The 23,076-nt window shown below is 50.1% G+C and overlaps 1 protein-coding gene across 1 annotated transcript in view; it reads right to left on the bottom strand.

The window, feature by feature from the left end:
* The window catches only part of LOC129126583 (uncharacterized), a 311,266-nt gene that overhangs the window by 251,922 nt on the left and 36,268 nt on the right, over positions 1-23,076 (bottom strand). Inside the window, exon 3 of the mRNA XM_077191255.1 lies at positions 16,136-16,339. Coding sequence (XP_077047370.1) covers positions 16,136-16,339 — 204 coding nt within the window. The remainder of the gene's footprint in view (positions 1-16,135; positions 16,340-23,076) is intronic.

Here is a 23,076-nt window from a genome sequence, read left to right as displayed (position 1 = left end):
CCTCCTCCTCGGGTTTGGGTGGTCTTGTGTAATTGGATTAAAAAGTCCCTTATGTTGGGCACGGGTGATTGGTTATTGGGTTAAAAGTAAAAATAATTTAGGTGTCATTTCTTAATTGGACAGTTTATCCTCAAAAGACCTTGCAGAGAGACAGATGGGGCTCCATCTTTACCTTGTTAGCGAAGTGCTGCAGAACTTACAGCTTGTGAGACTGTTCTAGAGACAAGAGCTAATGAACACCTGAGTCCAAACAAGAAATGCTGTCTGGGGATTTCATCCCGACCTTGGCAGAAAAGAAGCAAAAGAATTGACTGTTACCCCACGGAATCTCATGGAACCAGGTGTCCACTGTTTGACGGTGCAGCCTCAGAGAGTGGTGAGACCCTTGTGTCACCATGGAATATCCTGAAACCACGGCTCCCTTGTGACAAACCTGGGCTTTATGAAACCAAGGAAACCGCTGGGATGCAATGGAATCTCAAGGAACCAAGGGTCAACTGTCAACACATCAGCTTCTCAGGAAACCAAGGCAAACACTGTGACACAGAGAGGAGCCTCATGGCACCATGGAGACCATGGTGACACCGTGGTGGGATCTCATGGAACCAAGTGTGAATTGTTACGGGAGCCAGGAGACCATGGTGACACCGTGGTGGGATCTCATGGAACCAAGTGTGAATTGTTAAAGGAGCCAGGAGACCATGGTGACACCGTGGTGGGATCTCATGGAACCAAGTGTGAATTGTTACAGGACCCAGGAGACCATGGTGACACCGTGGTGGGATCTCATGGAACCAAGTGTGAATTGTTACAGGACCCAGGAGACCATGGTGACACCGTGGTGGGATCTCATGGAACCAAGAGCCCAGAGTTTCACGGCTCAGCCTCATGGAGCACTGGAGACCATGGTGTCCCAAAGGGAACACATGGAACAAAGGCTCCTTAGTGACACAGCAGGGCCTCATGGAATGCAAGAGATCATCCTGATGGAATGGGAACTCATGGATTCAAGGGTCCACTCTTTTGCTGCGTGGCCTCATGGAATGCTGGAGACCATTGTGGCACCATGGAAACGAATGGCACAAAGGCTCCACTGTGACCCAGCAGGGCCTCATGGAACCAAGGACACCGCTGTGATACAATGGAATCTCATGGAACCAAGGTCCAGTTGTGACAAAGCTGGGCCTCATGGAACCAAGGACACAGCCATGATGCAATGGAATCTCTAGGATCCAAGGATCAATTGTCAACACATCAGGTTCTCATGAAACCAAGCAGAACATTGTGACACAGTGGAATCTCATGGGAGCAAGGCTCTGCTTTGATCAAGTGGGGCCTCATGGGACACAGGTGCCACTGGGACATTGTCAGGCCTGGTAGGAACAAGACACCACTGTGTCAGACCAAGGCCTCATGGGACCTAGGAGAGCCCTGGGACACAATGGAACCTGATGGAACCAAGGGCCCATTGTGACACGGCAGGGTCTCATGGAACCCCTGTGCCACTGGGACATTGCCAGGGCTGGTGCAAGCAAGGTTCCACTGTGACAAAGGCAGGCCTTGTGGCACCCAGGAGACCATTGTGGGACAATGGAATCTCATGGAAGCAAGGCCCCATTGTGACAAAGCGCGGCCTCATGGAAGCCCAGTGCCACTGGGACATCTCCAGCCTTGGAGGAAGCAAGTGTCCATTGTGACACAGCACAGCCTCAAATCACAGGAGAGCAGAGGGATGCCATGGAATCTTGGGGAACCAAGTGTCAATTCTAAACACAGCGAGGACTCATGGAACCCAGGAGACCATTGTGATGCTGCACTTTGTCACAATGGGGCCGTGCTTCTATGAGGATCCATGGGCCCACAATGTTCTCCTGGGTTCCAGGGGGCCCCGCTGGGTCACAATGGCCCCTTGCTCCCACGAGCCACAGCACGGTCCCCGTTGCCCCTGGGTTCTGTGAGGCCCTGCTGCGTTCACAACTGACACTTGCTTCCATGGGATTCCATTGCGTCACAGTGGCCCCCATGTTTCCATGAGGTTCTGCTGGGTCACAGTGGACACTGGGTTCCACAAGAGCTGGCAATGTCCCAGGGGCACCTGTGTCCTGTGGGCCCCACTTTGCCAAAGCAGAGCCTTGGCTCCATGAGATTCCAGGCTGTCCCAATGCTCTGCTGAGTTCCACGAGGCTGTGCTGTGTCACAATGGACACTGAGTTCCACCTGCCCTGGCAATATCCAAGTGGCCCCTGGCTTCCATGAGGCCCCGTTGTGTTTGCAGGTGACACTTGGTTCCCCAAGATGTCATTGTCACGCCGCTCTCCTGGGCGCCCTGAGGCCTTGCTGTGTGTGACAAATGACCGCTACTTTTAAAATTTTAAGGTTGATTCAACCTTGAAAAAAATGACAACAAAGGACTGAAACAGGAGAAATCACAGCACTGGGAGCCCTTCCCCACCCCGTGGCTATCAGCCACATGGCTCCTTCACAAATTGGCTGCTCCTCCTTTTAGACTTTTGGTGTTGCATCAGGTAATCCTAGCCCCACCCAAAGTCTGTCAGGTAACTCTTTGTGGCCGTCCATTGGTGGAGAATGCTTTCTTGCACCCTGACTGGAGAGCAGGTGTTGCCATGCCTGCCTTCCAGTGACAAACCTGCCCTCCCCAAATGCCCCAACCACCAAGGCCATTACAAGGGCAGGGGAAAGAGGACTATGGGGGACAGATGACAATAACATCACTACACATCTTAACACACACATAGGATCTATCTCCTCACTGTGAGACCCAACTATGACATTACTCATCTGTAACACTGTGCAATAATGGAGCCTTGTTCCTACCAGACCTGGCAATGTCCCAGTGGCACCTGTGTCCCATGAGGCCCCACTTGGTCAAAGCAGAGCCTTGGCTTAACAACTGAACCTTGTTTCCTTGAGATTCCATTTGTGAAAAACACGTTCACTCTCCTGTGAAAATGTACAAAGTTTAATAAAGGACAATGGGAGACCAGGACCATGGAGCAAAGGTTATTACGGCCAGGTGCATCTTGGCACTCAGCCAGGAGCACCCTGTTACCTTCGGGGATCCCCTGAAATACCTTTCCCCTTACATCAGCCTGGTGCATATTCATAGACCCTCATGCATATCCATCAACTACTTTACATATTCCAGGAATGATTTTACATGGCCCCTCCTTGGGTCTGCCTTTTCAGAGCATGTGTGTTTCTTGGCTGTGGTTTTGGCTCCTTCTCTTTATCACCTCCAGGTTTTGGGCCTTGGTGCACTCTGCCTTCAGACGGGGAGTGCTGATAGTTGGCAGATCTGTACAGGTGTCCTCATCCTGGGTGCATTGGATGTTATCCCATCCAAGCAGGCAGTTTAACACAAGCAGCAATTTCACTAAGCTTAATTAACAACAGAAATAAAAACTATATCTGTAGAACAAAGTAACTTTTACATCACACATATAAAATCCATTTTAATATTTGCAAAAAGCCAATATTATGATATTTATCTATAACAGGGTGAAGGAGCCCTGGCCCAGGCTCTGGCCCTGGGGCACACGGGGACGCTGCCGGGGGGTCCCTGTCCCCTTGCGCCACCCCCAGGGCCCCGGCCCCCCGTGCCCATGTCAGGCTCTGGGGTCGATCTCGTGGAACATCCTCTGGGGGAGGCTGCGGGGCCCGGGCCGGGGGGACCCGGGGGGACAGGGGACCCTGATGTGCACGAGCAGGGTTGGACTGCTCTGGGGGGAGCTGTGAGGGGGCCGGGGCAGAGTGACCTACCCAGGGACCTCAGACAGCCATCTGTGATGTCACACAACCCCTGTGACGTCACAAAGCCCTCGTGGTGTCACACGGCCTGCAAGGCCTGCAAGGGTCACTTGTCCCCTCCTGGCTCAGGCCCAGGCCCAGCAGCCATGGCCAAAGCGCTGCCCAGGTTGGCTCTGTCAGGGCTGTCTTGCAGCTGCTGCCCATCCCTGTGCCCTGTGCAGCCCAGGCTGTCCCACGGTGTCCCTGCCCCGGCCTCTGTCCCTGCAGGCTCTGGGCATCCCCCGGCTGCCCCACCTGGCTGGGCCCTTCCTTTGCTGACAGCTCTGCCTCCTGCCTGCCCCTGCCTGCCCACACAAAGCCTGGGGCTGCTCCAGGCTCCTGCTGGGGACGTGCTGCACCACAGCCCTGCCCTGCCCGGGAAATTCCTTTCTCCTGCAGCCACTCTGGGCCTCCCCAGCTGCCCTTGGTGTTAATTCTTTCTCTCTCTGGCTGTTTTCCACTATGTCAAAAGGATCCACCAGCCCTGAAATCGCTCTTTAAACACTCTCATGGCTCTGCTCCACTGTCCTCAGGCTCCACCCCACTGAGCACAGAGCTCCTTTGTCCCTATACAGTGCTCATGGGCCCAAGGCCTCCAAACCCCCACTCCTTGGGACATCTCTGGGCCCTCTCCAAAGTGTTTCCAAATGAAAACATTCAGCTCAGGGTCTAAAGAAATCACCAGAGGACAGGGCCAGCCCGACCTGTCTGTCCTGGCTACTTTTGTCTGGGAGCAATCCTTGGATATACAGAATTTGGGAGGCCAAATTCTAATTTTGGCCATGGTCCCTGGACAAGAAGGCCGGTTCTTTTCCATAGGAATGAAGGAACAGAGTCCCAGTGTTTCAGGGGCAGATGAGAGGTGACCACCAGAGGCCACGGCCAGCCAGACCTGGCAGGTTTTGTTTGGTGAGATACCCTTGCAAATAGAAAGTATTTTAGGGAGCGTACCAGTTTTGGCAATGACCATCTGGAAAGTCAGACAGCTCTTTTCCATAGCAAGGAAAGCAGAGAGCCCCAGTGCTCCAGGAGCTGATGAGAGGCAGCCCTTGACATCCCAAGATCAGCCAGAGCTGTCAGGTGGCCCCTGGGAGGCCAAGCCAGCCAGAGCTGTTCCATGTTCCCTGGGTTCCATGGGGCCCCACAGTGTCCCAATGGTCCCTTGCTTCCATGGGGCCCTGAGGTGTCATAATGCCCCCTTGGTGACACCAGGCCGTGAAGGTTGGAATGGTCTCCATGGTTCCATCAGGCCCCACAGTGCCACAATGGTCTCTGGGTCCATGGAGCCCCTCTGTGTCACCATGGCCCCTTGGTTCCCTGGGCTCCAGTGGTGCCACCATGATCCCCTTGGTTCCATGGGCTCCAGTGGTGCCACAATGATCCCCTTGGTTCCATGGGCTCCAGTGGGGCCACAATGATCCCCTTGGTTCCATGAGGTCCCCACAGTGTCCCAGGGATCTCCATGGGAAGGAAAGAACCCAGCCCCACTGTTGCAGGCGCAGCCACCAGAGGCCAAGGCCAGCCAGCCTTGACGGTACTGGAGCAACCCTTGGATATTGAGAATTTCAGAGGTGGAATCCCAATTTCAGACATGGACACTGGAGGAGAAGGATGGTTCTTTTCCATAGGAAGGAAAGCACAGAACACCGGTGGTGTCTCAGGGGCAGATGAAAGGCGGCCATCAGAGGCCAAGGCCAGCCAGACCTCTCTGTCCTGGCAGCTTTTGTCTGAAAGCAACCCTTGGATATCGGGAATTTGGGAGATGGAATCCCAATTTCGGCCATTTCTGCATGGATAAGAAGGACGGTTCTTTTCCATAGGAAGGAAAGCACCCAGCCCCAGTGTTTGGACAGCAGGGGAGAGGCACCCCCAGGAGGCCAAGGGCAGCCAGACCTGTCTGTCCTGGCAGCTTTCACCTGGGAGCAATCCTTGGATGTACGGAGTTTTGGAGGGGGAATCCCAGTTTTGGCCATGGTCAAGATGGGTGGTTTTGCCCATAGGAAAGTAAAGCACAAAGTCCAAGTGTTGAGGAAGAAGATGAGAGGTGGCCACCCTCAGGCCAAGCCAGCCAGCCCTGTCTCTCCTGGCACCTTTTGTCTAGGGGCTTTCCTTGGACATTGGGCATTTTGGAGGTGCAATCTCAGTGTTGGCTGTGGGTGCTGGACAGGAAGAAGAGCTCTTTTCATAAGGAAGGAAAGCACCCAGCCCCAGTGTTTCAGAGGCAGATGAGGGCCAGCCCTCAGGAAGCCAAGGCCAGCCAGACTTGTCACTCCTGGCAGCTTTTGTCTGGGAGCTATCCTTGGATATAAGGAATTCCAGAGGCAGTTGCCCAATTTTGGCCATGAGTGCCTGGTTGAGATGGAGGGTTTTTTCCCACAAGAAATAAAAGTGATAATGGAGCCCTGGAAAATGTTAAAAATAGTCTTTGAAAATATTGGGCTTTGTGTTTTCTCAGATCACTGCACCTGCATAAGCAGTATGATAAAAGATATAATTGTTAGAGTTGATGATTGTTTAGTAATTAAATAGAATTATTATATAACCATAAGAAGAATCGTGAGAAACTATGTTGGAAATTTAAAGGGGGCTATGTTTAGCTGAAATCTGTCCATACAATAGAACAATATAAGTTTAATAATTACATGAAAGTTATGTAATGATAGAGGATAAAACACGTTCACCTCGAATGTATGGTCGGAATCAGATTTGGGTGGAAACTACCCCGATTCCCAGAGTTCTTGAATAAAAAGCACCGCATATAATCGCTGATGTGATTATGTGTTTCTGAACGCTAACATTTTGGCGACCCCGGATGGGACCCTGCGGGTGCTGCTGAGCGAGTTTCGCGACTCGACCGCGCTCCAGCCGGCACCGAGGGATTCTCGGGGAGCTCGATCGGCCACGACCGCTTCTGCCGCTCGCCACGTCCCCGGGAGAAAGGTAAGGTGCTTTTTACTTTGGTTTGGGTGCCTGCCAATGAGACGCAGCGAAAGCTACGCTTGGTTGGGCTAAAGGAATTCCTGCTGGTACAAGCCCAGGTGCCGTTCCATAAGACAATCGCGAGAGCGTTGCGGGTTCGGCAATTTGTGGTATATTTGTAATGGAGAAACTGAAAGGGATTTTGGGTGGCAACACCTCTATCCCGCAAAGTTCTCCTTTGGGGTGCTTACTAGCACATTGGAAACAGGGTAATTTTGGGGAAGAATTACGTAAAGCTAAGTTGATTGATTATTGTAATACATGGTGGCCAGAATATGCCTTGGAGAATGGTGAAAAATGGCCAAAATACGGGACTCTGCAATATAACACTATTTCGCAGTTAATGTCGTTTTGTAAACAAGAAGGAAAATGGGATGAGGTTCCGTATGTTGATTTGTTTTTCTATTTACGGGCAAAGCCAGAATGGCAGGATGAATGTGGATTAATGATGGTTAAAACAACTGCAAGCAATAAGTGTGGGGTTTGTGAGGAACGTTGTTTAGAACACTTGGCGTTGAAAGAAAGCCTGAGTAGGGAAAATTATACAGATATTGATTTACAGGTAGCTCCAATAGGATCAAGAGAACCTAACCCTATCCCACCTGTTCCATCTGTCCCTATCCCACTGCCTGCTCCTACCCCACCTAGTCCTGAACCTGTCTCGTCTAGTACACCCTTCCCTCTTTATCCTCCTCTCCCATCGTCACCTGATCCCTCTTCCTCGGAAGAGGAGCAAAACCTAACTGTGGTAGAAAGGAGAGAGAGAGAATCAACGATGGGGTAGCCCACAGAACCAGGAGTCGGTCTAACCTTGCCCCAGTTATGGATAGAAAAGACATAGGCAGACAAAAACGGACTGTAATTGCCCCCTTGCAACAAAGTGTAGGAGTGGAAGGGCCAGTATTTGTAAAAGTGCCTTTCTCTCCCGCAGATTTAGATATTTGGAGACAATCAGCCAGAATTTATAGAGAAAATCCTGATAAAATGGCATGAGTAGTAAAAATGGTTATAAAAACCTCAAAATCCTGACTCAGATGACATAAAATAATATTTATATTAATACATATATATATATATAGTATATTAATATATCTAATATATATTTATATATAGTATATTAATATATCTAATATATTAATATTAGACACTTTGATGGATTCTACTGAGAAACAGATGGTACTTAAGGCAGACAAAGAAAGGGCAAGAGAGGACATCAGAAATGGACTCGTAACAGGGAATTGAGATGAGAATTTCCCAATTGAGGATCCAAATTGGGACCCTAATTTATTTTGCGATATGGGGAGACTACGGAAATATCAAGAGTGGATCCAAATAGGAGTTCAGAATGCTGTGCCCAAAACTATAAATTGGTCTAAACTATATGAAGTTCGGCAGGAAGAGACAATGTCCAGACTTGAACAACCAGTTTCACCAAGGCAATCAGTGCCAGCAGGTTACCAAGGGGATGGTTTTGGGGGAGTATACCAGCTGACTAGACATAGAGCCAGTAGAACAAGTTAAGGAACCTGTTGTAAATAAACAATTAGGACATAAAGAGGTCAAATTTCTAATAGATACAGGAGCTACTTACTCGGTATTGAATGATTTGCAAGGACAAATTGGGGACAAGGAAACAACAATAGTCGGTGCTACAGAGAAAGAGGAAAAATGGCCATTCTTCCAACCCCTAGATTTGTGTTTTGGGAACAAAGTTATAACACACAAATTCCTATATGTACCTGAGTGTCCAATTCCGCTTTTCGGGAGAGATTTGCTAGAGAAACTTGATACGGTAATAACCTTTGAAAATGGGGAGCTTATAATGAAAATACCTGAATCAAAGACGGGACAGATATTAATGATCAAAGACAAACCTGTTCCCTCTATCCCTAGGGAGGTAGGAGATGCAGTGATTCCCTCTGTATGGGAGACAGATATACCAGGGAAATCTAAATTGGCACAACCAGTGCATGTAGAGTTAAAAGAAGGGGCGAGGCCTCTACAAGTCAAACACTATTCCATAAAACCAGAAGCACAGCAAGGAATAAGTAAAGATTATTGAGAAATTCTTGAAATACCGAATTTTAGAAGAATGTGAATCAGAATTTAATACACCAATATTTCCAGTAAAGAAGCCAAATGGTGAATATAGATTAGTGCAGGATTTGAGAGCAATAAATAAAATCACAAAGGACATTTATCCAGTGGTAGCAAATCCTTACACATTGCTAACATCCGTAAAGGAGATATATAAGTGGTTTACTGAAATTGATTTAAAAGATGCCTTTTTCTGCATCCCCCCTTGACAAAGAAAGTAGGAAACTGTTTGCCTGTGAGTGGAAAACCCAGGGAATGGGAGAAAGACCCAGCTCACCTGGACACGATATAAGAACTCGCCGACCCTATTCGGAAACCAACTGGCAAAGGAGCTGGAGATCTGGACCGAGAATGGGCAAGTTCCAAGAGACCAATACCTGTTGTTGCAGTATGTTGATGATATACTCATAGCTACAGAAGAAAAGGCAACCTGTATAAAGGTAACCATTGAGATTTTAAATTCCCTGGGAATGGGAGGTTATAAAGTATCCAGAGGAAAGGCACAAATTGCCCAACAGACTGTGATCTACCTGGGATGTGAAATTTCACAAGGGCAACGAAAACTAGGCACTAACCGTATCCAAGCTATTTGTGCTATTCCAGAGCCCCAGAATCTACATGAGCTGCGAGTCTTCCTTGGGATGGCAGGATGGTGTCGCCTGTGGATCATGGACTATGGACTGATTGTGAAACCCCTGTGTGAAGCTCAGAAGATGCAGCCATTCACCTGGGGCAAGCCACAGAAAGAAGCCTTCCTAAAATTAAAGGAAGCACTGACAACTGCTCCAGCATTAGCATTACCTGATCTGTCTAAAGATTTTCAGCTGTTTGTCCATGAAAGGCTGCGCCTAGCACTAGGAGTCCTGACCCAAGGTCTGGGAAGCTGGAAAAGGCCGCTGGGCTACTTTTCCAAACAACTTGACAGCATAAGTGCCGGGTGGCCTCCATGTCTGCGAGCAGTCGCAGCCACTGTGATGCTGATACAAGAAGCCAGGAAGCTCACGATGGGAAGGCACATAGATGTCAATGTACCACACATGGTAACCACTGTCTTAGAGCAGAAGGGGGCCATTGCTATCCCCAAGCAGGATGATGAAATTCCAGGTAGTCCTGACTGAGCAGGATGATGTCACATTAAAAACAACTAACCTTTTGAATCCAGCTTTGTTCCCGGGTACCACAACTGAAGAAGGCCCATTAGAGCATGACTGTGTGGAGGTAATAGAGTACACCTACTCAGCAAGAGAAGACCTGAAAGACGTCCCACTAGAGCAGCCAGAGTGGGAGCTGTTTACAGATGGGAGCAGCTTCGTGGAAAACGGAACCAGATACGCTGGGTATGCGATAACAACAGTCAGTACAGCAGTGGAGGCAAAGGCATTACCACCAAATACATCTGCCCAGAAGGCAGAACTGGTTGCTTTAACCAGGGCACTAGAATTAAGTGAAGGGAAAAGGATAAATATCTGGACTGACTCAAAATATGCTTTTGGAGTGGTGCATGTACACGGAGCACTGTGGAAAGAAAGGGGACTATTGTCCTTCTCAAGGTATGCACATTAAACATCAGGATGCAGTCCTGCAATTGATAAAGGCAGTACAAAAACCTGAACAAGTGGCAATCATACACTGCAAAGCACAGCAATCAGGAAACTCCAAAATCTGTGAGGGAAATCGAAAGGCAGACTGGGCAGCCCGACAGGTTGCTAGAGAGGTGCAAACAACAATGGCATTGATACCTTTAAAGCTTAATGTATCCCAATTCAATTTGCCTCCAGAACCAAAATATTCAGTAGAAGATGAGAGACTGGCACGTTTGCTAAATGCACAAAAGAATTCAGAGGGATGGTATGTGACTGCACAAGGACAGATAGTGGTACCCCCTTGATAATGAGAGAAGTTCTACAAATTAAACATAATGAATGTCACTGGGGAGCAGAGGCATTGGTAAAATTGCTAAAGCAGAGTTTAATTTCGGTACGGATGTTAACAATGGCAAAATCAGTGTTGTCAAAGTGCGATATCTGCTTGAAAAACAACCCAGTGGCTGGCGACAGGCACAGCTAGGAAGAATTCGGATAGGAATAGAGCCAGGAGACTATTGGCAGGTAGATTTTGTAGACTTACCAAGAACTCGAGGATACAAATACCTGTTAGTGGGGGTTGACACATTCTCTGGGTGGCCAGAAGCCCTTCCCTGTCGCACCAACCAAGCAAAGGAAACAGTAAAGTGGTTACTACAGGAGATTATTCCCAGGTTTGGGGTGCCCCTAGGGTATCATCAGATAGGGGGCCCCATTTCATAGCTACAGTAATAAGAGAGGTAAGTAGATTGCTGGGGATAACTTGGGACCTCCACACACCATGGAGACCCCAGTCAAGTGGACAGGTAGAGAGGATGAATCAGACACTAGAGAGGCAAATCAGTAAAATATGCCAAGAAGCCAAATTGCAGTGGCCCCAGGCTTTGCCAATAGCACTGTTGAGGATTCGGATAAAGCCTAGGAGTGGGATGTCAGTCAGCCCTTAGGAGATATTGCATGGGAAACCATATGAATCTCCTGAGCCTAACCCTAATGTGCACGTCACAGGAAAGCAGGAAGTGTATAATTATGTTCTGTCTCTCGGGAAAACTTTAGCTCAGGTCCGGAGCATCCTCGTGTGGAATAGACCGCTGACTCTCGAGAGCCCAGTTCATAACATACATCCAGGAGACGAGGTGTACATCAAGAACTGGAACGAAGAACCGCTGAAAGAAAAGTGGAGTGGGCCCCACCAGGTACTGCTGACCACCTTTACAGCAGCCAAAGTAGCCGGCGTGGACCCCTGGATTCACTACACCCGAGTGAAGAAAATCCATCCTGGATCACGGACTGTGTAAACTGTGGAACCAACAAGGCTGCAGATAAGATGTGTTTAATCACTTTGAGAATGCTATCAGTAATTGTGCCAATGTTATGGTCATTAATGTCTTTGGGATGTGGAATGCAAAAAGATCAACTAAACACTCTTCATTCTAGAATGAAGAGAGAGGTACAAGCAGAAACACAGGTGATAAAGGTTTCTAATGCAGTTTGGGCTGAGAATGTAATGATTGGATTAGTCAAAGCCTTTGCCAAAATGCAAAACACCTGTAGAATAACTGCCTGTCTGCCAATACCAAGGGCAGCAGGACATCCAGTAAATTGGGGAATCATAACAGCAAAACTACCTGAAATACAAAACAACAAAACAATTGCATGCAAACAGGTACCCGAGTCGAGGCAAGTAATCAAGGAAACTTGGGAGAAAATAGGAACATGGATGAGACCCATGGGCCAGAAAGACTGTATTCTAAGTGATGGCACACTAGGAACCCCTATGGGAGAATCAGGAGGCATCACACAATGGCAATGCTATTTGCCACACTATAAAAAGATTATAGAAAATGTTACAGAAACCACTCTGGTATGGAAGTGTGAGGCCAAGGATCAGGAAGATCAGACAGAGCCTTGGGACAGTGCGTGGTCTCTGAGTATCCTTCAAAGATTCCAATGTATGGCAAACACCCCTTGGTGCATTAAGTGGGAAGGCTCCGAGAATGAAACAGATCCAGCAGTAACAAACACTGCCACCAGTAGCAGAACGAGGGCAGACCAAGTAAGTTGGTGGGCATGTAATAAAACTTATGACTGCACTTCTGATGATGCAGAGATAAAGCAGATGCCACCCCTGGCAATAGCCCTAAACACTGGCTGTGCTTGCAGAGGGATCAAACATAAACAAGGCAGAGTGAATTATAAAGCAGTTGCAGGATGTACCAGGAGTACAGTCCGAGGTCCAGGACAATTTGTATGGGCAGCAAGCGATGGCACCTGGACAACACATCTGCCTGTAGATGGGAAAGTAAAGGAAATTACTTTAGGCCTCCCAACCTCATGTCCAATTTGGAAAAAGTCCCCATTTAATGGAAAACATGAACTTGTGCAGATAAGAGCAAGACGAGAAGTTCTAGACAATGAAAATCCAGATGACACTTGGCAAGAACCCTCTGGTGGAGTGAAATTTGGGTGGGCCCGAGAGTCTTTGCTTGGTCCTATAGCAAACTATCAGAGTAGGGAGATGCTGTACAAACTTACAGGTCAGGTAGATAGACTGGCAAGAGTCACCCGGGAAGGATTTAAAGAATTAAACATACAATTACAAGCCAGCACAAAAATGACTTTACAAAATCGATTAGCCTTAGATTTGTTACTCCTGAAAGAGCATGGAGTATGTGGATTTTTAAAGGGACGGGTTGGTCATTGCTGCCTTCACATCCCAAATGTAACTGCAGATGTAGAATATGACATCAATCAGTTGAAACAAAGAGAGCATGAAGCACAAGAAGAGCAAAAGGATTTGACTACGACCTGGCTAGGCAAAATCTTTAAAGGGTTAGGGTGGAATGTGAGTTCATGGATTAAATCTATCATTTAGAGTGTGATAATCTCACTAATTCTATTCTTAGCAATTTGGTTAGTTCCAGCATCTTGAAAGGAGAGATACAGAAGAAAACATCCTGGAACCAGAAGATAATAAAGGCACTGACACGAGATCCACGCCCACCATCTTCTGGTTCTCCAGTTCGTGACAGCATCCACGACAACGTTTACATCAACCATGGACTTGAAGAACGTCAAGAATAAATTGAGAAATAAAGGACTGTATCAAGTGAAAACATTTACACCTATAGTGAAGTGAAAATGCTTTCAAAGGGGGGAGAATGATAGTGGGGCCCTGGAAAAATGTCAAAAATAGACTCTGAAAATGTTAGGCTTTGTGCTTGCCAGATCATGTGAAATCGCACCTGTGTAAGCAGAACATGATAAATGATACAATTGTTAGATGTGATGATTGTTTAGTAATTAAATATAATTACTGTATAATCATAAGAAGAATCATGAGAAACTATGTTAGAAGTTTGAGGGGGGCCATGAGGAGCCCATGCTTGGCTGAAATCTATGTATACAATAGAACAATTGAAGTTTAATCATTAACATGAAAGTTATATAGATAGAATATAAAAACATGTTCATCCCAAACCCATGTCGGAGTCAGATTTGGGTTGGTACCCCTGACACCCAGAGCTCTTCAATAAAAGCACCTGCATATAATCATTCTGGTGATTATGTGTTTCTGAACGCTAATATACCCAGTAAACTGTTAAACCCTTCCCAGTTGCTGTGCATGAGGCTCTATGAATATGCACCAGGCTGATGTAAGGGGAAAGGTATTTCAGGGGATCCCTGAAGGTAACAGGGTGCTCCTGCCTGAGTGCCAAGATGCACCCAGTTTACATCTTCCAAGAACTGTTTAGCATGGCTCTGCCCTGGATCTGCCTCTTTAGAGCATGCAGATTCCTTGGCTGTGGCTTTAGTCCATTCTCTTTGTCACCTCCAGTTTTTGGGCCTTGGTGCACTCTGCCTTCAGACAGGGAGTGCTGATAGTTGGCAGATCTGTACAGGTGTCCTCATCCCGTGTGCATTGGATGTTATCCCATCCAAGCAGGCAGTTTAACACAAGCAGCCTTTTCACAACCTTAATTAACAACAGAAATAAAAACTATAGAACAAAGTTACTTTAAAAAACAGTCCCAGCCCATATTTGATCCCAGTCTGTGTGGTCCTGATCCATATGGTCCCAGTCCCTGGGATCCCAGTCCATACAGTCCCAGTCCATATTTGATCCCACTCCAGGCTATCCTGGTCTGGAGGGTTCTGATCCACAGGATCCCCATCCATGTGATCCCAGTCCAGGTGATCCCAGCCCATATTTGATCCCAGCCCATATGTGATCCCAGTCCGTATTTGATCCAATAAAACTATAAACAAAGAAATAATAATTGAAATTAAATAAATTATAATAAAAATAAAATATAAAAATCTCAACTCTTCTTTACAATGTTTCAACTCCAACAATGATTCAACTCAAACCAACAATAACTATTACTATAATATTACCAATGCATATAAATAAACAAATTATATATCAAGAAATACCTTTTGAAAATTTTAACTCGATGACTAATGTACTTTAGATTAAAAATATCTAAAGAAACTACCATGCAATCTAACACATCTTAGTTAAACAATGCATATTACAAATATACTAAACACAAAACCAAACACCAGTACAATTTCTCAGACATTTCAACCAAACAATTAAACTTTAATAACATCCTTAAGTACTCTTGAAAAATTAAAATTATTTTCAAAAGATTAATTGTGTGCAGGTGGTTTTATTTTGATATTGATTTTTGGATTGTTTGGGTTAGATGATTTAAAAAATGGGACTTTTATAGGAATTGAATCAGCTGAGAAGGTGGCACTCTGCAAACAGAACTGACTGAAAATGAACGGGACAGAAATCAGTAACTCTGAAAGTTTTATTTGCTATCAAATACATCCCACACACCCAGCCCCACACAATCCCCATCCCACTGCTCCAAATTGAGATCCCACTTCTCCCAATCTCCTTCCAACTCCATCTCAACTTGACAGCTGTGGAATGGAGTGAGTTTGGCATGGGATTGAGTTTTTTGAGGAAGGAACAAGCAATCTGAGGTGGAATTGAGCCCTTTGGGGTTAAAATTCAGTTATTTTCAGTGGAATTAGAGTGGTTTTGAGGTGACTGTTCCATCCCTCCGGACTTTTGGAGGACAGAGAGATGGAGAAGAGAAAAAAATTCAGGCCAAACCAAAGGACAAGCAGGCAGGTGTGTTCCCAACATGGATCACAGGGAATGTGAGTGACCAGGGCTGTGCCCAAAGTGCCTCCTCCAGTGGGGGATGGAGCTGCAGCAGCGCACGAAGCTCTTCCCGCACTCGGGGCACTCGCAGGGCTTCCCTTACCGGTGCCTCCGTTGGTGTCGGGTCAAGTGAGAGCTCCTGGAGAAGCTCTTCCCACACTGGGGACACTCGTAGGGCCTCTCCCCAGTGTGGATGCGCCGGTGCTTGACGAGGTCAGAGTTGTACTTGAATCCCTTCCCACAGTCTGGGCAGCGGAAGGGCCTCTCCTCTGTGTGAATCCGATAGTGCAGGAGGAGATTGGAGCTGGTCTGAAACCTCTTCCTGCATTTATCACACTCGTAGGGCCTCTCCCCTGTGTGGGTGCTCCGGTGCCTGACGAGGTTGCAGTTGCGCTTGAATCCCTTCCCACAGTCAGGGCATTGGAAGGGCCTCTCCTCTGTGTGACTCTGATAGTGCTGGAGGAGACTGGAGCTGGTCTGAAACCTCTTCGCACACTTGGAACACTCATAGGGCCTCTCCCCAGTGTGGGTCCTCTGGTGCACGATCAGGCTGGAGCTCTGGCTGAAGCTCTTCCCACACTCCCCACACTCGTAGGGCCGTTCCCCAGTGTGGGTCCTCTGGTGCACGATCAGGTGGCAGTTCCTCCTGAAGCTCTTCCCACACTCCACGCACGTGTGGGGCTTCTCCCCATCATGGAGCTGCTCATGGAGCACCAGCTCCGAGCTCTGGCTCCATCTCCAGCCGCCTTCCCGGCCCAGGCTGGCTCTTTCCCCCTCACATCCCCGCCATCTGCGTTTGCAGCCCCTCCTCGTGCGGCATCTCCGGGCCTTTTCCTCCCCGTTGGCTTCCTGCGCCGTGGAGCCGCTCAAAACGGCCTCTGCCACCAGGTTCTGCCGCGGGCATTTGTCCTCCCTGCTCTCCATGCTCAGCTCCTGCTCTGGGCGAGGAAGGACAAGGACAGCATGGGATTTGCCTCCGTGCCACAGGCAAGGGCAACCAGATCCCCCCAGGCCGTCTCTGGGGATGCACTGCCCCCTCTTGGCTCTCCCCATTTCAGGATGCCGGGGCTGTTTGGGCTCCCGGGCTCCCTTCTCCCCTCATTCTCTGCTCTGCGCTGCAGCGGCTCCAAGGAGTCCCCCCTGCCCCTCTCCAGGCTCTTGAGGCTCCCGCCAATGGCGGCGCTCCCCCCTCTCTGGCCTCCCCACTTTGGCCTCCTGGGGCACACAGGGCTCTGCTCCTCCAGGCTGCCTCTGCCGGCAGCCGCCACCGCCACCCCCCGATGTCCCCCCGAGGGGCCTTTTCCGCTCAGCCTTGCACTTCTTCATTCTCCAAACATCCCCCCAAAAACCCAACCCAGGGACCCCCCCGGGATATCCGGGCCGGGCTCCCCCTCCCCGCTCACCGGAGCCATGGGGGGGGGGGGGGCGATGATCCCACAGGTGGGGGCTGCGAATTCAGGCAGGGCTCGAGACCATGTGGCTGCCTCAGCTCAACCTTGATCTGCCCTTGTCCTTCCTCTTCCTCCTGCTCCTCCTCTGTCTTATCTCCACCTCGCTCTCCTCCTCCCCCCTAACCCCGCCTCCTTCACTGCTCTCTCTCCTCCCCCTCCTCCTCTTCCATCCCCCCTCCCCGTCCTTTCTGTTATCCCCACCTCCTTCTCCTCTTCCATCCCTTCTCCTTCTCCTTCTCCTCCTCCTCCTCCTCCTCCTCCTCCCTAACCCCACCTCCTTCTCCTCCTTCCATCGCTGCTCTCTCTCCGCCTTCATCCCTGCCCCTGCTCCTCCCCCCTTACCCCGCCTCCTCCTCCCCCTCCATCCCTGCCCTTCCCTCCCTCCTCCTCCTCCCCCAGCAGCAGCCACACCCTCGGTGCCCCGTTCCCGCAGCCCTCGCAGCCCGCGGCAGCAGCGGCCATGGAGCCGGGCCAGGTCGGCATGGGCAGCGCGGGGCTCTCGGCTGCTCCCAGCCGCTGCGGGCGGGGGGAACCCGGCCCGGGCCAAAGGAGAGGCAAACTGGGCAAACTGGGGGCTGCACATCCAAACTGGGCCTTGCTGGGGACCCTGCCTGGCCACTGCCAGCCCTTGGGGCTCCTCTCGGCACATCCGCCAGGGGGGAACGCACACAGGCCTGGGGGATCCCAGCAGTGGCAGCACTGCCAGGGACTGGGCTGCACTGGGATCGTACAGAGGGTGACTGGGATTATGCTGAGGGTGACTGGGAACAGCTGTGAGCAACTGGGATCATGCCAGGAGCAACTGGGAGTGACTGGCTGCACGCTGGGGGTGACTGGAAACAACTGGGCTTATACTGGGGTGAACTGGGATCATGCTGGAGCTGACTGGGATCATTCTGGCAGTGAGTGCCACTACACTGAGGCTGACTGGGAGTGCTTGGGAGCAAATGGGATCATACTGGAAGGAACTGGAAAGATGCTGGAGGGAACTGGGCTACACTGGGGGATACTGGGAGTGACTGGAACAAAAGTGAGGGTGAAAGAGAGCAACTGGAACCATGTGGAGCACAACTGGTTCATACTGGCAGGGACTGGGAGCACACTGGGGCCATATTTGGATCATACTGGGAGGGACTGGACTAATACTGGGAGGATCTGAGAGGGACTGGGAGCACACCCTGCACATCATCCCCCAGACTGGGCCTGACTGGGAGCAACTGGAAGCACGCTGGCAGCAAATGGCATCATACTGGGACTGACTGGGCTGATCTAGGGAGCAACTGGAACCACGCTGGAGGCAGCTGGGACCATACTGGGAGAGACTGGAAGCAACTGGGATTATACTGGGACCCCACTGGGAGGGCTGGCATGTGACTGGGATCAAACTGGAGCTTACTGGGATCATATTGGGGTTGAAAGGGAGCGACTGGGATCACACTTTGGGCTACTGGGAGCAGCTGAGGGAAACTGGGATGATGCTGCAAGCAAACTGGAGGAACTGGGAAGCACTGGATGCCTGCTGGGGGCAACTGGGATCTACTGGGAGTGTCTGGAACCATCCTGGGGGGACTGGAACCACACTGGGAACAACTGGGACCATGCTGGGGAGAACTGGGACCACACTGGGGGCAACTGGGAGTGAGTGGGACCATGCTGGGAGGGACTGGGATCATCTGGGGAGTCACTGGGACTAGAGCAGGGGCAACTGGGTCCAACTGGGACCATCCTGGGAGTGTCTGTAACCATAGGGGAGTGATGGAAGCACACTGGGAACAGCTGGGCCCATGCTGGGAGCAGCTGGGATCCCACTGGGGGCACTGGCATCAGACTGGGAGTGACTGGGAGCAACTGGGATTAGACTGCAAGGGACTGGGATCATACTGGGAGTGGCTACACTCATACTGGGATTATACTGGGTGTGAATGGAACCCGACTGGGGCTTACTGGGAGCTACTGGGCCCATGTTGGGAGGAAAATGTGACCCACTGGGAGCAACTGGGATCGGCTGGAAGGTTCTGGAACCATGCTGAGAGGACTGAGACTACAACTGGGGCAACTGGGATCATACTGGGAGCAACTGGGGCCACCCTTTGAGCAACAGATGGAAACTGGGATGATGCTAGAGGAAACTGGGAGGAACTGGGAAAGACTGGGATCATTCTGAGGTAACTGAAACATACTGGGAGTGTCTCTAACCATACTGGGGGCACTGGAACCACACTGGGAACAGCTGGGATCATGCTGGGAGCAACTGGGACGATGCTGGGGGAAACTGAATCTACCCTGGAGGCAACTGGGCACGACTGGGACCCTGCTGGGAGGGACTGGGACTATTCTTGGGGCTACTGGGATCATCATGGGAGGAACTGGGAACCTCTGGAATTATGCTGGGAGCAACTGGGATCACACTGGGATCCCAGTGAGAGCAGCTGAGTCCATGCTGGGTTACACTGGGATCTCATTGAGAGCGACTGGAATCACACTGGGATTGACTGGGAGTGGCTGGTTTTGTGGATTTGGGGGGTTTGGATTTTGGGGGATTTATTGGCATTTTGAGGGGGAGTTTTTCTGGGGGAGTTTGGGGGTTTATTGAAATTTCTTGTGTCTCTTTTTGAATTTTGGGGGTTTTACTGGGATGTTGTTGGGATTTTTTGTCATTCTCAGAAATTCCTGGGGTTTTATTGGGATTTTTAGGAGATTTTGGGGCATTTTATTGGAATTGTGGTGGCATTCAGAGGGATTAATTGGGGATTTGGGGTTTTGGGGATTTTTGGTGGTATTTGGGGGGTTTTGGGTGTTGCCAGGATTTCTTTGGATCTTGGGGGAGATTTTGTGGGACTTGTTCTAGATTTGGGGACATCTTTGGGGGATTTGCGGAGTTTAATCAGGAGTTTTGGGGTTTTTGGCATTCCAAAGGATTTTATGGGCTTTTATTGGGATTCTAGAGTGTTCTAATGGGAGTTTGAGAGATTTCAAAGGATTTTGTGGGTTTTATTGGGACTTTTGGGGCTTTTAAGGAGATTTTGGTGCCTCTCAGCCCTTCCCCACACCCAGGGAATGCCCCAAAGCCCCCCTAAAATTCCACTAAAACCCCACAAATCCCCAAAAATTACAAGAAAACCCTCAAAAACCCCAGGGAATCTTCAAACATCCCAGTGGAACTCACCAAAATTTTAAAAAACTCACTAAATTTTCAATAAATCTCCCCCCAAAAGCCCCCACAACTCCAACAAAACACCAAAAATCCAAAATCCCCCAAATCAACAAAACCTCCCAAAATCACATAACCATCCCAAAACCAAATAATTCTTCCCAAAAACCCCAATAATCCCTCCTAAACTCCCAACAAAATCCCAAAAAAAGCCCAAAAAAGCCACCCCCAAATCCCCAAAACCCCTCTCAGAACCCCAAAGTCCCCACAAACCCCCTCAGACTCAGTGGGGCCGTCCTGGATCAGGGGGCACCGGCCGGTGGAACAGGAGCCACTTCAGGGGGCCCTGGGAGCTTTTTGGGGAGGGGGCACCATGGGAGACCCCCCAAAACCGGGGGGGGGGGAACCCCTGCAGTGCCCCCTCCCCCCGAAACCCCCAGACCCCGGTTCAGGGTGGGCCTGGGAGCCCCGGGACCCCCAAATCTCCCCCGGGACCCCTCCAGGAACGCCCAACCCCTCAGAGCTCCCCCAGTGTTGGCCCAGAACCTCTCTGGACCCCCAAACCCTCCCCAGGACCCCAGAAACCTCCCCAGGACCCTCAACCCCCCCCAGTTCTCCCAAGAATTCACCCCAGACCCACCTGAGACGCCCCCAAATCCATCAAACTGCCCCGAATCCCCCTCGGACCCCTCAATCCCCCCAAACCTCATGAAATTGCCTCAGACTCCTCGAAATTCCCCAGACCCACCTCAGAACGGCCCAGATCCTCTCACAATCCCCCAAAATCCCCTCAGACTCTCCCAATTCCTCTCAGTTCCCCCTAAACCCACCTGAGAACGCTCCAGACGCTCTCAAGCTCCCCCCAAAGCTCCCTAAAGCCCCCTCAGACCCACCAAAGCCCCCTCAGACCCCCTCATTCCCCCCAAACCCACCGCACACCCTCGTGTTTCCCGTCAATGCCCCTAAAAATCCCCAATTTCCCCTCAGAATCTCCCGCCCCAAACCCCCCCAGTTTGCCCCCGGCCCTACCTCAGCTCCGCTCTCCCTCACAATCTCGCGCCTCCACCGCGTGTGCGGGCTCCCAGCAATGGCGGCGCGCCCCGCCCCGAACCAACCAATCAGCGCGATGCACATCCCTGAACTAACCAATCACGGCGCGGATCCCCTCAGCAAGGCCCGCCTCACCTGCGCCGTCCCAGCCAATCAGAGGCGAGCCGGAAGCGGCGCCCCCTTCCCCGCCGCCACCGGGACCCCCCGGGCTCGGGACAGGAGCGGGAGGGGCCTGAGAGGGGATCGGGGGGGGGGCGGGGGAGGGTCCGGGGGGGTCTGGGGGGGCTTTGGGGAGGGGTCCGGGGGTTTGGGGGGGTCTGGGGAGGGGTCCTGGGGCACTGTGGGGGGACCTGGGGGGTGCGGATGGGTCCTAAGAGGGGTCTCGAGGAGGGGTCGCGAGACATGAGACACTCATGCCACAGTGTAAGCTGTAAGCGAAAGGAATTTTAAGAGCTGTTTTGGTTATTTCAGAGAAAGTTTAAAAGGGAGAAGCTGCTGTGTGATGTTATGATCGATTTTTGGTGCCAGAGTCCAAGGAGTTTAGGGCTGGAAATCCCAGCCCCGCTGGATCCAAATGAGGAAATCACCTGGCCCTGTCCTACCAAGGTGTCTCGTTGGTGAAATTAAAAGGCAAAACACGGTCCATAAGATAGAAAGGAAAGTGGTACTGCCTCAAGAAAACCTCTTAAGCAAGTCTGGCTGCACTTTTTATTCAAGAGAAAAGCAAAGTTCAGGAGAAAATAAAAAGTGTTTTGCATGGCTGATCAAAGACATCTGGAAGATTTAGAAGAAAACCCAGCAAGCTGCTGCAATTGATAAAAAAAGATTAGTGCAGAGCAATTTTCTTGGAGATTGCCAGGAAAGAGCAGAATAGCAGAGAGCAGAGAAAGGGATCCATCCTGAGGTGTCTTGTCCATATCCATGACTGACTCCAACAAATCCAAGAATATCCTGAGCTGGAAGGGACTCACAGGGATCATGAGTCTGACTCATGGCCCTGCGCAGGACATCCCACCGACAGGTCTGAGAGCCTTGTCCAAACATTCCTTGAATTCACAGGGGCTGGGACCATTCCCTGGGGAGTCTGTTCCAGTGTCCAGCACCCTCTGGTCCAAATCTGATGAAAACTGCACCAGGACAGAGTCCAAACCCAAAGACTAAGGAAAGTCAGGAGACCCCTTGGTCTGAATGCACTGAATGTCCCAGCACCAGACCCATGATTCAGAATGGGCAGTCATCAATGCAAGATTAACTAATTGTGGGAGTCAGAAGTAAGTTGTAGTGATATAAATTGAGGTTTTTGGCCTCACTGAAAGGTGCAATGGCCACAAGCTTTCAACGGAGGACTGACAGGAAGAAATGTTAGATTTCCTAAAAGGCCAGTTGAGGTTTTGGAGGATGGAGCCCACCAAGACCTCCAGAAGTAGGAGAGGGGCTGAAAGGATGAAGTCAGCAGGGACAGAAATGGCAGAAAAGCCACACTTGCCAAGGAAATTCCAGAAGCAGTGATGGCAGCAGCAGCACTGGCTCCAGCTTCCTCAGCTTCTTCTTTAAGGTGGGAAGGGAGGAAAAGGGGGGGAAGATGTTCTTAGAAGGGAAGGCTTGGCACTGATGGGGCTGTGGACTCCTCGCCTGAAACTCCCTGAAACTGTGACACTGGCTCAAACCACGGCATTTTTTAAAAGCTAATTTTCTTGAGAGCAAAATTTTGAGTCTTGAAAGTGATCTCAGGCTTCACACCTTATCTGAGAAAAGTTTTTAAACAAACACTGA

Source organism: Agelaius phoeniceus, chromosome 28, assembly GCF_051311805.1.
Source record: "Agelaius phoeniceus isolate bAgePho1 chromosome 28, bAgePho1.hap1, whole genome shotgun sequence".
Lineage (NCBI taxonomy): Eukaryota > Metazoa > Chordata > Aves > Passeriformes > Icteridae > Agelaius > Agelaius phoeniceus.
This window is presented reverse-complemented; position numbering and strand designations above follow the sequence as displayed.